The 13,685-nt window shown below is 42.3% G+C and overlaps 1 protein-coding gene across 1 annotated transcript in view; it reads right to left on the reverse strand.

Annotated features, from left to right (window-relative positions):
* Nucleotides 1-13,685, reverse strand: part of FAM114A1 (family with sequence similarity 114 member A1) — a 73,850-nt gene that overhangs the window by 21,654 nt on the left and 38,511 nt on the right. The window contains exons 9-11 of the mRNA XM_054990678.1: nucleotides 9,414-9,537; nucleotides 4,949-5,040; nucleotides 4,118-4,288 (exon numbers count right to left, since the gene is read on the reverse strand). Of these exons, the coding sequence (XP_054846653.1) occupies nucleotides 4,118-4,288; nucleotides 4,949-5,040; nucleotides 9,414-9,537 (387 nt within the window). The remainder of the gene's footprint in view (nucleotides 1-4,117; nucleotides 4,289-4,948; nucleotides 5,041-9,413; nucleotides 9,538-13,685) is intronic.

Below are 13,685 nucleotides of genomic sequence, written 5' to 3' on the forward strand. Positions count from 1 at the left end.
ACTGTCAAGCGTTTCTAAAATTTTACGTTGGGCAGTTAATGTTTGGTACGTTTTTTTGCTCCCTGTCATTTTATGTTCTTCCTCCAAACTTTTAATGGATTCTGCTAAATCCTGTCTATATTTTAATTTTTCTTTGTTTATATTCGCTGAAAGCGCTATAATATGTCCTCTTGATACCGTCTTAATCGTATCCCAGAGTATATTAGCCTTTATTTCTTCAGAGTTATTATCAGCTATGGCTCTTTCTAGGATTCTTTCTATTTCTTTAGCTGCTTGGTGATTATAAAGTAAATGTTTCGGTAAACACCATTGTTTGGAGCACTGTTTTGGTGTTTCTGAAGCTATTAAAACATTGACCCAAGAGTGATCAGAGATTAGACACGATCCTATTTGGGAATCAATCGCTTGCTCAAGCATTGAATCAGAGACTAAAATAAAGTCAATCCTAGTATATGAGTTGTGCCTTTGAGAGTAATAAGTATAATCCTTTTCCCCTACATGTATATGTCTCCATATGTCAATAAGGTTGTGTCTTTGTAAGATGGATGGCAACTTTGTCTTTCTATCTTTTTGAGTGGTTCTTTTCTCAAAGTGTGATCTGTCCCATTTGTAATCCATTATGTAGTTTAGGTCCCCCCCTACTATGAGATGACCTTCCTGAAATTTCTCCAGTTTTCCTAGTGTTTCTTCAATGAAATTTAATTGTTGATTATTAGGGGCATAAATGGATGCAAAGGTGTAGGTTTGTTCTTGAATTAAACCTTTAACAAAGATGAATCTTCCTTTAGGATCTTTGAGGGTTTTTTTATGTTGAAATAGAAGATCCTTTGTAAATAGTATTGCCACCCCCCTCGATTTGGAGTTACCTGCTGCATAGTATTGTGAATGAATCCAGCATGCCTTTAAAATATCTGTATCATTATTTTTAGCATGAGTTTCCTGTAGAAAAATTACCTGAGATTTAGTTTTGGCCAACAATGAAATAACTCTTCTCCGCTTTATAGGATTTCCCAAACCTCTTACATTTAAAGTGGTCATTTTAAATTTAGAAGCCATGATTTGGTATATATAATACTGCTTCTCTTATATAACACAAGTACCAATCTACTACAATAATATCAAACAGTAAAAAACATACAATTTAGCACTTTATTTTAATTCCACTCTCTTCTTTCACAAACACTTATAACTAATCCCTATATCCTAACTATGGGTATTTTTTTTTTGTCTATTTGTTTTGTTTTGTTTCGTTTTTTCTGAAGTTTTTCCTTATGGTTTTCCCTATTTTAATATTTTTTTTAATTTTTTTTTATTATTAATTTTATTTTTTTAAAGATATAATTAACTAAGTAAATATATGAATTTTGTGAGCTTCCGTATAAACTTGTTACCTCCTGTACTATACTAAACTATACAACCTTTCCCTTCCTTCCCCTAGTTCTTAAAATTTGTGTTATTTATAAGCTTAAATCCCTAAATCTCCCCCACCCTCCCCTCCCTTTACCCCTAGGATATCAAATATCTTTATAAACTCTCTTAACTCAATAACCTTTTAACAATCAAGTTACATGCTACCAGCTATTTCGTAGAACTTTCAAACTGGGTCGTTGACTGCACGCCACAGTTTTGGAAAGTAATTTTCCAAATGAAAAGTTCTAATACCACGGAGCTGTGTTGAAGCCCTCCCTCTCCCCCCCCCACCCCCAATCTCCATTTGTCTTAATTATAATATATAGGACACAACAATAGCTGATTAATTCAATTAAAAGTTCTTGTCCTCCAAGGACTGCTAGACATTTCTTATCGGGATCTTACTTCCCTTCTGTGGAGAAAACATGTCCGTCGATTTTCTCTTCTGATTTTGCTTGCTTGTCTCCATGGGTATCTCCACGCCGATGTTATTCAAGAGTTCTGTTCCATTCCTTAAGTTCGTAGCAACATGATGTTTCCCGTTCAAAATCACTAATATCTTGACATGATTTATCCATTTATATCTGATGTTAGCTTTCCTCAGCGCGTCTGTGATAGGTTTCAGTTCTTTCCTTATTAATAATGCTTCTCTCGGTAAATCAGTATATATTTGCACTGGGGTTCCATTGAACAATATTGAGCCTGATATTTTAGCTGTTTCAATTATTTTCATCTTTATTTTTTGATCAGGTATCTCTATGATTATGTCTCTTGGTACAGGTCTGTTCTTATATTGCTTAGGCGTTCCGATTCGGTAGGCTTTTGTAATTAGGGTGTTTACCCCTTCTTCTAGTTCCAGATGCTTTACAAGCCATCTTGAGATTACAGGTATTAAATCTTCCTTTGGTAACAAAAGTTCATCAATTCCCCTCAGCTTCAAGTGATTCTGTCTCATATTGACTTCTAGGTTGATTAATCTTTCTTGCTGGTTTTCAAAAGCCTCATGCAGTAAGCCCACTTCTCTCTGTGTCGAGGAACTTGCATCTAAAGCTTTATCTGCTTTTAGATTTGTTGCTTGCAAGTCCACTTTTATTTCAGCCAGTTGTGCCGTTAGTGGGGCAATCAGTTTAGCGATTTGTTCTAGGATTTCATTCTTTAGTTTATTGAGCTGAGGATCTAGGGTTATATTAGCATTGTGTACCTTTTCGCTCGCATGAGAAGGTAGTCCGTCCGCCATTTTGGATCTCTCCATTTTTGCTTCCTCGCTCTGCATTCTCTCTTTAGGCGCCGAAAAAAGCGGCTGTAAGTTTTTAGCTGCTTTCACTATGTTCTTTCTCTTCTTAGCGTTGTTATTTTTCATAATATAGCAATCAAAAGTAATGTTGTGTAGCTTTATTTGGAGAATTGGGGGCTGGGAGGAGCGGAGATCTTTCAGCACGCGTCCATCCCGGAGTCAGCGACGCCACGCCCCCCCGCTTCACACTTCTGAGCCCTTCCAGCCCAAACACTTAAATGTTATGTGGTTTCCCGTATCAAACCAGAACACGCGTGGATTTCCTTACTGGCTCTCAGAATCTTTGTTACAGTTTCAAGTGGGTAGCCATGTTAGTCTGTAGTAGCAGAACAAAATTCAAATCCGGTAGCACCTTAGAGACCGGAAAATTTTTGCTGCTGTCTTAAGGTGTTGCTGGATCCAGAATTTAATCTTCATTACAGGGATCTCAGAAACTGCCAATGTTGAGTAAACACGGAACATGTGGGACATCAGTTTAGGATGAAGGGTCACATAGATCAATAGATCACGGTACCATTCTGAACGGCTTGTCAGGGCTGGGCCTGGGAGGCATCATTTTGTGGTGGTTTTGGCCCTACCTGGATAGTAGGTTTAATAAGAAACCTACTATCCAGTGAGATGGTGCTGGGCGGGGCTGCTTTCGGCCCCTTAGCCTCCGGAGTCCCACGAGGTTCCATCTTTTCTGCCATGCTTTTTACCGTCCACATGGAACCACTGGGTGAGGGTCATCCAGAGATCTGGGCTGGACTGTCACCAGTATGTGGTTGATACTCAGCTCTTTTTATATTTTAAAAGATTCTATATTTTCTGTACTGTTATATATATAAATGTGTGTGCATTTAAAGTAGGTTTTAATATTTCCTGTTCACTGCCTTGAGGGTCATAATTGGGCATATGCAGGGCTTTTTTTCTGGGGAAAAAGGTGGTGCAACTCAGTGGGTTGCCCTCAGAGAAAATGGTCACATGGCTGGTGGCCCCGCCCCCTGATCTCCAGACAGAGGGGAGTTGAGATTGCCCTCCGCGCCGCCAAGCGGTACGGAGGGCAATCTCAACTCCCCTCTGTCCGGGGATCAGGGGGCGGAGCCACCAGCCCATGTGACCATTTTCAAGAGGTTCTGGAACTCCGTTCCCCCGCGTTCCCCATGAAAAAAAGCCCTGGGCATATGTAAGTGAGACAATATGTAAGGGAGACACTATTTCCACTTTAGAAAAAATTAAGGTAACATGCAAAGATCTGAACTCATGTGCCAGGGTGGTAACTGGTAGTTTTCACTTACAAATAACCAAACACTTTGCATAAATTCTATTCTACATAAATTCTATTTAACTGGCTCTAGTAAGTAACGAAATAACCTCCATGCACTATCAAAGTATTATAAAAGATAATCAAACCTAAATCGGATCATCTCTCACCTCTATAGTTTTGGTTTTCTTCCCTTCTCTATTTCTAGATTCTTCTCTTTGAGGCTTTTCTTCATTTCCTTTTTCTCCTTCTCCTTCAGTTTTCTCCCCTGGATTCTCCTCCATTTCTCCAGAGGCGGGGGGGCTGGCTTCTTCCAAGCAATCATAAGCTTTCTTTCGAGCCTGCAACAGAACCACCAATAAGCCACCTTCTTGCTCTGGCACAAGGAATGAGATGCTCTTTCCAGACTGAATATATTAGACGTGTCCCTCTCCCCGCCCCCCCCCCCAAACTTCACTGTATTTTTCTAAGGTCCAGATAGTGAACTGGATCAAAAAGTCCATTTCTGTATGCAAGACTGTTTCACACTTTGTGCTACGGTCTTGTATGAGAAAAGTGACACTGAAATCCAAAGATAAAACGGGAGTCCAGTGTTATCTCAGAGACCAAGAGAATTTATTCCAGCATAATCTTTCGTGAATCAACGTTCATTTCTTCAAACATTTATTTATTTTGCTGTTCCAGCTATTCTTTATCAATTGACAGCCAGTTTGGTGTAGTGGTTAAGAGCGGCAGGACTCTAATCTGGAGAACTGGGTCTGATTCCCCACTCCTCCGCTTGAAGCCAGCTGGGTGACCTTGGGTCAGTCACAGCTCTTCCAGAGCTCTCTCAGCCCCACCCACCTCACAGGGTGTCTTGTTGTGGGGATAATAACAACTGCTCTGAGTGGGCGTTAAGTTGTTCTGAAGGGCGGTATATAAATCGAATGTCGTTGTCGTTGTTGTTATATAATTTGCTCTCAACTTTTGCACCAAGCTATGAAATTCTGAAGTTCACCCACCTTGTTAAGCTTGTCAGGGGTGGCTGCCATATGTAGTTCAAACAGCATTTCTGTAACTTTGGTTACAAACTCATCTCCCATGTCTGCTGCTACTGCAAACAAGCAAGCAAACAAACAAATTAAGTATATAAAGTTTCATAACAGTATCAGTAGCCTAGCACAACTGATCACAGAACTCCAGAGATCATCCAGTCCTACCCTCTATAGTGTACAAACTGTAGTCTTACTTTAACATTTTATTATCATAGTTATGATCAGGGCTTTTTCTGAGGGGGAATGCTCTGGAACGGCATTACGGCAGCTCTAGAATCTGCTCACGTGATTCCTTCCTCCTTTGGTTCCGTGGGCTCTGCAGAGGAGGCTAAGCTGCTTTGTCAGACGATGGATGACAGGCTACGGCAGATAGACCCCTGTACCATCACAGCAAGAAGCCAGGCTCTTGGTTAAAAGGTTTTATTCAGGAATCAGATCATTTCCACAGATATGTCCATAGGATTACTCAGAAGCAAGGTAAGCAACTAAGCAGTAAAAACAGGTTGACGGGAATGGCAACACATGGGAAAACCATTCCTCTTAACGAACACATTTACTCCTCCCCCCTCCCATCAGTAAAACAGGACTTTTGGCACGAACCCATCCTGAGAATGTCTCACATATTTTTACTACCAAGTCTAGACACTGAGAAAGCAGGAGATCAAAGTTGAAACACAGTAATTCATGCAAGCGAGCCGTGTACAAGATCAGAAGCACTGAGAGCTTCCAAAGCCGTTAGATAAGACTCCCGCAGCTTCAGTAAGCCTGTGAGAGCAAAGCAGTTATGGCACTGGCAATATGACATCAAGATACAGAACTGAATCCTGGCTTAGAACAACAGGTCAGCATCAAATAATGGCATGGATGGGGCACAGACATGACTTGCTTTGAGTTCATTCTGCATTCTTGAGAGAGAGAGAGAGAGAGAGAGAGAGAGAGAGAGAGAGAGAGAGAGAGAGAGAGAATGAGCAAGCAGATGCTGCTCAGGCCTGGCACGGGCTCTGCAGAGGAGCCTAAGCAGCAGTTCATTCTGCTTTTTTTCATTCCTCTGTGAGTGAGAGAGAGAGAGAGAGAGCAAGCTAGGGTCTGGCACGGCCTCTGCAAAGGAGGTTACGCTGCTTTGAGTTTATTCTGCTTTCTTTTCATTCCTCTCTGAATGAGAGAGGAATGAGGGTACATCACATCCTGTCGACATGATTTACCTGGATTTCAGTAAAGCTTTTGATAAAGTTCCCCATGACATTCTAATGGGTAAACTGGAAAACTGTGGACTGGACTATAGGACAGTTTGGTGGATAGGGAACTGGTTAGAGGACTGCACCCAAAGAGTGGTGGTCAATGGCGTTTCATCAGATTCAAGGGAGGTGTCCAGTGGGGTGCCACAGGGCTCGGTTTTGGGCCCAGTACTTTTCAGTATTTTTATCAATGATCTGGATGAAGGGGTAAATGGGCTACTCATTAAATTTGCTGATGATACCAAATTGGGAGGAGTGGCAAACACCCAAGAAGAGAGAGTTAAAATTCAACAAGACCTGAATACTCTGGAGAAGTGGGTAGTTGTGAACAGGATGCAATTCAACATAGGTAAGTGCATAGTATTATATCTGGGCCACAAAAATGTGAAGCACAAATACAGGATGGGGGATACACTTCTGGGTAGTAGTATATGTGAAAGAGATCTTGGGGTAAGAGTGGACTGTAAACTAAGTATGAGCAGTCAGTGTGATGCGATGGCAAAAAAGGCAGTCTTGGGTTGTATCAAAAGGGCCATTATATCAAAATCGCAGAAGGTCATAGTCCCTCTCTATACTGCCCTGGTCAGGCCGCACCCGGAGTATTGTGTGCCGTTCTGGAGGCCTCACTACAAAAAGGATGTGGACAAAATCGAGAGGGTGCAGAAGAGAGCAACAAGAATGATCAAGGGTCTGGAGACTGAGCCCTACGAGGAAAGGCTGAGGGCCTTGGAAATGTTTCGTTTGGAGAAAAGAAGATTGAAGGGGGACATGATTGCTCTCTTTAAATATCTGAAAGGCTGTCATTTGGAGGAGGGCAAGGAGCTGTTCCAGTTGGCAGCAGAGGATAGGGCTCGGGCTTAAATTACATGCAGAAAGGTACCGGCTGGATATTAGGAAAAACTTTTTCATGGACAGAGTAGTTCAAAGGTGGAATAAGCTGCCTAGGGAGGTGATGAGCTCCCCCTCACTGCCAGTTTTCAAGATGAGGCTGGATTAATCTTTGTCAGGGATGCTTTAGGTGCATCCTGCATTGGGCAGGGGGTTGGACTAGAAGGTCTGTACGGCCCCTTCCAACTCTGTGATTCTGTGTGTGTGAGAGAGAGAGAGAGAGAGAGAGAGAAAGACAGAGACAGAGAAAGAGAGAGAGCGCGTAAACTGGGGCCCAGCGTGGGCTCTGCAGAGGAGGCTTAGCTGCTTTGAGTTCATTCTGCTTTTTTTCCCATTCTTCTGTGTGTGTGTGAGAGAGAGCAAGCTGGGGCCCGGTGTGGGCTCTGCAGAGGAGGGCTAAGCTGCTTTGAGTTCATTCTGCTTTCTTTTCATTCCTCTATGAGAGACAGAGACAGAGAGAGAGAGCTGGGGCCCGGATCGGGTTATGCAGAGGGGGTTAAGCTGCTTTGAGTTCATTCTGCTTTTTTTTAATTCCTCTGTGAGTGAGTGAGTGAGTGAGTGAGTGAGAGAGAGAGAGAGAGAGAGAGCTGGGGTCTGGCCCGGGCTCTCCAGAGGAGGCTAAGCTGCTTTGGGTTCATTCTGCTTTCATTTCATTCTGGGGTTTCTGTGTATGTGTGTGCTGATTTGAGTTCATTCTATTTTATTTTCATTCAGGGGTGAGTGAGTGGGGCTGTGTGTGTATGTGTGCTGCTTTGAGTTCATACTGCTTTCTTTTCATGGGGTGGGTGGGAGCTGTGTGTGCTGCTTTGAGTTCATTCTGCTTTCTTTTCATGGGGGTAGGAGCTGTGTGTTTGCTGCTTTGAGTTCATTCTGCTTTCTTTTCATGGGGGTGTATGGGGCTGTACATGTGTGTGTGTGTGTTGCTTTCATTCTTTTGTTGACCGAAGTTGACATTGTTATGGTTCCCACAGCTTTTGAATGCAGATTGGTTCTGTGTTAGTTAAATATATCAGTTATGGTTATTTGTATTAGTTAAAATATCAGTTACGGTTATTCAAGTTTTATGCTAGGAATGGATAGCTGTGTCTGAGTTACAGAAGACTTTCATCAATATATTCATCAACATGTAAGTGTTCTTATATCTTAGTAACTGTAACTCGAATGGTTTTCCCCACCCTCAACTGATTAACATCCGTGAAATCACAGTGGACATATGGGTGTGAAGGAAGTTTTTATGAATATTGTTTGTCTGGGACATTGGAATATTTATGAGCATTTCACAATGTCACAACACCTTAGCCATTTGTAAGGTAGGGTTGGCAGGCAACAAAAAAAGCCATTTTAAACTAAGTATAAATCTAATGCAGCTAAAGTTGAGTATCTAATTTTGAATTGCTCCAGTAAAACAAAACCCTCCCTGAAAATTTGGAAATTCAATATTCATTAGATTAGGAATTTCAGACTCTGTGGAATTTTGAGAAAGAGTTTTGGAATTTTTTTTCCTACGCTGGCAGAGGGAATCTGTTAGAATTTAGATTTGTGAGATGGGTTTTGGATTTTAGAGGTCCCCTCCTTCTTGCTTATTTTAAAATATGATTCCAAAGAAATGAAATGTTTGGGAAAGGAAATGGAAGATTTCACTTTTTGTAGAGGAAACAGAAAGGGGGGAAAAACCCTTTCTCATAATACTGTAATTTCCCAAGCTTACTAACATTACTAACATAACTACTAACATCTCGTTGTAATGCATTGTGCCGGGTTACAAGAAGTGGCGTCACTTCCAGGAAGCGGTGTCACTTCTGGGAATGACATCACTTCCGGAAGTGATGTCATCACGCATTTCCGGGAGTGCACGTGTGATACTAGAGAGTTCCATCACCTCTTTTCCCAGAAAAAAAGCCCTGGTTATGATGATATACAGGGAGGGGTGTTTTCCAGTTAAGAAGTGGCACCTCAGAATTCTAAATTAAGATGGGGAGAAAGAGATGGGCCCAGACTAGACCAGGGAAGCCTAGATATGGACTGTGCCACCTTTGGGCCATTGCTGATCTAAACAATAATCAATAGCTTTGTGATCTCTAAACCTGGTTCTCTACTGATTCTTCTGAATTCAACTTATTCTACTTGAATACCAGTACGCATATCTAAATCCCTTTACCAAGTGCTGCTAAGAGCCAGGTATGCAGAAATGAAGCCAATGGGCTTACACTGGAGGAACTCTGCCTAGGACTGCACTTTTACTTGTTTTGAATTAATCATGCAGATCTCCTTACACTGCACATATGATATGTCAGTGATAATGCAATTACCTGTTTTTGTTTCATCACCTTCATTATTTGATTCTTGTGAAAGGAAGATGGCCTTAATAGCAATCAAACCATTTTTGATTGTTTCCAACTCCTCGAGTTCAAGAGAGGCTAAATATGACTGTATCTGCAATAAGAAATAATTACTACTTTTACTAAATCAAAATATGGGTGGTTGTGACAGAACATACCAAGATAGCGATAGTGGCATCATGCATGAGAAAAAGAAGGCCGGTCTGACTCCACATGGATCTAGAGCTGACTGCAATCCGTTTCTACATTTGTGGCAACATAACTATTTTATTTTGTCACAACTTATGTTCCCCCAAAGAGTTCAGAGTGACACATCTAGGATTTCCATTCAAACAGCTTACCAGACCTCCATTACCTTCAGTAGCAAAACTGTGGCTAGTCTCTGGAACTGAATAGACTGGAAGCCTTTCATGACGGTGCACAGATCAGCTGTTCTTCCCTGTTAACAACATGACTCTCCATTTCTGTGCTTAGGAACAGAGTTAAGCTGTATGTTACACCATTTTCTGCTTGTTTAATATGTCACATTTAATAATTACGCTTTGTTCAGATTTCTGCAATTCCAGGCCTATTTCATTTTATTTATTTACTTTAGTTATAGTATGCCTTTCTGTCTTAGACTTAAGGAAGATTAGATTGCTTATTAGACTGCTTATTAGATGTCTCATCCTACTGATTGCATTGATCTACATTCTGTAATCTGCCTTGAGACTCTATGAGAAAGGTGGAATATAGATGAATGAATTAATGAATGAAATTCATCTATACCAATGACAACACATGTTGCTATACAAACACAACATTCAGGGTCTGACTGCAGTGTCATCCTGTCAAAATATGTCACCCCACTGAAAACTGTCCTTGCTAAAGCAACAACCCATAGGTTTGAATCTTAAAGATGAAATTTGGTTAAGGCATAGTTCTTAGATCTGAATTTGATTAACCCCACTAGGTTCAACTGGAATAATTTGCCTCAAAATTTACTGAAATGTGTCTGCATTTATTTTTCTGAAATGTGATTTTAAAAAAAGGTCCTGTTGCTTAATAAATACAAACATTCTTGTTTGGAGAGACTAAAGCATCTACAGACTTTAAAAACATGACAGCCAAAGGGAAATATACTTGCGCACTGAGACGCACATGTTGCTTCCATACTGAGGTTTTGCTCCAGTTTTACATTCAAACTGGGACAAAGTTTTTTGGGGTGGAGGGAAGCAATCACACCATGTCGTCTGCTGATCATTAACTTTTCACCTGCTTTAATCTTTCCTAAGCTTGGTTGGACGCAATCTTTTTGGAAAGACCACAACGCACCTATGCATACTGTGTGGGCAGGGAGGCACGTATTTCTGAAGGCTCTGCCCCCGTAGGCATCATTTCCCTCGCCTTGGCCCCCTGTGGCTGCCATCTCCCCACCCCACCCCCATCCCCACATGTGTGGAGGGCTTTTATTTTTAAAAAAGGATGGCTAATTGCTAGATCAATATAGTGCGGTAACATTGGAATGACCTGTTGCTATGATATGCTACAGGGATCCCCAACGTTTTTCAGCCTATGGGCACCCACAGAATTCCGATCGAGAGTGAGGGGCACAACCAGGCCCTGGCTGCCACAGGAGAGGGAGCAAATTCCAGTAGCTGTTCACCATCGTTGAATCCTATGGATATAATTCCTCAACAAGCACAACTAAATCTCATTAACTTGCTGGGATTATGCTTCGTGTTACCCTTCTTGAATCATTTTAAACTGAACTTACCATTTAAAAATATTTTCTTGTGTACACAAAGTAATTATAACTAAGAAACCCTCATCAGGCAATATCTGTTTTCATTTTGCAGGTTTTTAACACTCTTATGCAAGACGAAAAGGGAAGAACGCTTCTTCCCCTGACTATCCTCTTTACAGGATCCCTGTTTTTTTAACCTGCACTATTACTAGTAATCATGATGACAATTAAGCATTTTAGCCAAGCAACTCGGTCATATTTAGTCACAAGCAAGTCCCACTGAGTTTCTTAGAATATCTCTATTAGTCGCACAGGTAACGTACTTTACACAAAGCCATTATCTGCATTATACCAACCACTCAAACCAGATCTGTGCCATGATATAATGGAGAGGATACAATGAAACCCCACAAAAGTAGTTAAGAGCATATCATGAGCAGGAGAAAAAAGGAGTAAATTATAAAAACAGAGAGAAGAAACCCAAGGGGAGGGGAATAAAAGACACACCTGCGTACCAAGAGAAAGATGAAGCGAGGAGGGAGAGAAGAGGAATAATAAGAGAGAGAGAGGAAGCCGGGGTGGGCGTGGGGTGCAGAATCACACACACATCCATAGGAAACCGAAGTGCAGGGGACACGTAGGGGAATTTTTAACAATACGCAAGGAAAGAGAAAAGAAAAGCAATACAACATGGGAGGACCACACATAGAGGGAACTGAAACATGGTGGACAGAAAGGTGAATTTTTAATAATATGTAAGTCAAGGGGTGGAGCAAGAGAAAATAAAAGCATCAGGATACAGACGGCTGTGGGGGGAGAAGGCTATTCTGAAGAACAGAAGAAAGCAGCACAGGCAGGCCTCCTTCGGAAGGCTCAATCCTCAGAAGGGTCCCTGCACCCTGCCAGCTCCCTCCTTGCCTTCCCCATCCCATACTCATTTGGACTGACCAGTGTTCAGCAAAAGCGCTGAGGGTGTTGGGAAGCCAGTGAGCTTGGAAGGGAAGGGCAAGGACGGGCGTTTTCCTTCCCTGTGCAGCAGGAACCTTTGGAACGTGCGGGAAAGGGCAGGCTTGCTCTCCCCACCCTTGCTAGCCCGCCTGCTCCTGTCCTGGCAGTGGCTGGGGTGAGAGGAAGCCTGCCGGTCGGAGTAAGCAGAGAGGGTTGCACCCACCTTAACTGCTGTTCACTGGGTGGACCTTCAGAATGTAGACGTTCTAAAGCTCCTAGAGATGCGAGGCGTTCACCTAACCTTTTAGCACGCTTTCCAGACATGGCAATAAAAGGCGAGGCGAGTGGTTTCCTTCAGTTCTCTAAGCAGCTGATGTAGAAGGTAGGTAAGAAAAAAGAGCTCACGGCAGGGATGGAGGGAGGGACGTGTGCCTGCACAGAAGACCACTCAATGGACGACAGTCAAGCGCAACCTTGTTTTCGTCGGCATGTCTTCCGTGCAGTTCCACACGAGAGATTAGAGACCTCTCTTACCCAGGAGGAGGGTGGGAAGCGCTTTAATGGAAAAGACTGTTCAGGTCTGCTCTGCCAACAGCTGCATCTGTACTGGAGTCTGCATCAATGGCATAATGTTTGATGAACATGGTCAGCATAGACCAGTTGGCTGCCTTAGAGAATTTGATGAAAGGGATGCCCAATTTGAAAGCTAATGAGGTAGATTGAACCCTTGTAGAATGTGCTCTTATCTGCAATGGGGATGGTTGTGTAGACTGTTTATAACAAGTCTTCATGAGCCACACCATCCAATTCGAAATAGTCTGCGTGGAGGACTTTCTGGCCCTTTTGGGGCCCTTTAAATGACACAAAGAGATTAGGGTCCTTCAGAAAAGGAGCTGTCCTGTCCAAATAGAAGCACAAAGCATGTTTAACATTCAGAGTGTGTAAAAGTCTTTGTGTCATCCTTAGGTGTAGTGGTCAGACAATGTCCCAATTCAAGTGAAAAATGGAGACTGTCAGATACGCCTCCAGCAGATCTGTCATATGTTATGGATTCCTTGCTACAGTGTGTCGTGTACCTCTGAGAACATGCAGAGGGAACCTGTTTTGCTGACTGGTTGCTAGCTGTTCACATTGCAGGTGTTTTGGTTACAATTTCTTGGCAGGCCTGAGAACGTGGCCTTGAAGTTCCAAGAGAGACCCCAATATGCCTGGCCACGTTAATCTGTTGTTAGGAGAGCCTTAGACCTTCTCCTTGCAAGACCTTAGTGAGCCTTTGCTTGTCACCAGGAATTAAATCCTGATACGGGCCTATCTTTTCACACAAGGAAAATTAGTAGTGAGCCATGATAGCCTCAGAAGCTGCATGATAGTTGCAGAAGCATAAACCTTTCTACCAAGCACGTCTCATTTCCTGCCTTCTTTACCGATTGGAGCCGAGTGGCCTATGCTTTTCTGGAGGCCTTTGGAAGAACTTGGCAGGGAGGGTGAATAAAGAGAACACCTGGCCCTTCTTGTTTGTTCTTATACATGCTGTCTAGCTTTTTTGACGTTGCTGGATTGAAGCTGGA

This window comes from Eublepharis macularius, chromosome 10, assembly GCF_028583425.1.
Source record: "Eublepharis macularius isolate TG4126 chromosome 10, MPM_Emac_v1.0, whole genome shotgun sequence".
Classification (NCBI taxonomy): domain Eukaryota; kingdom Metazoa; phylum Chordata; class Lepidosauria; order Squamata; family Eublepharidae; genus Eublepharis; species Eublepharis macularius.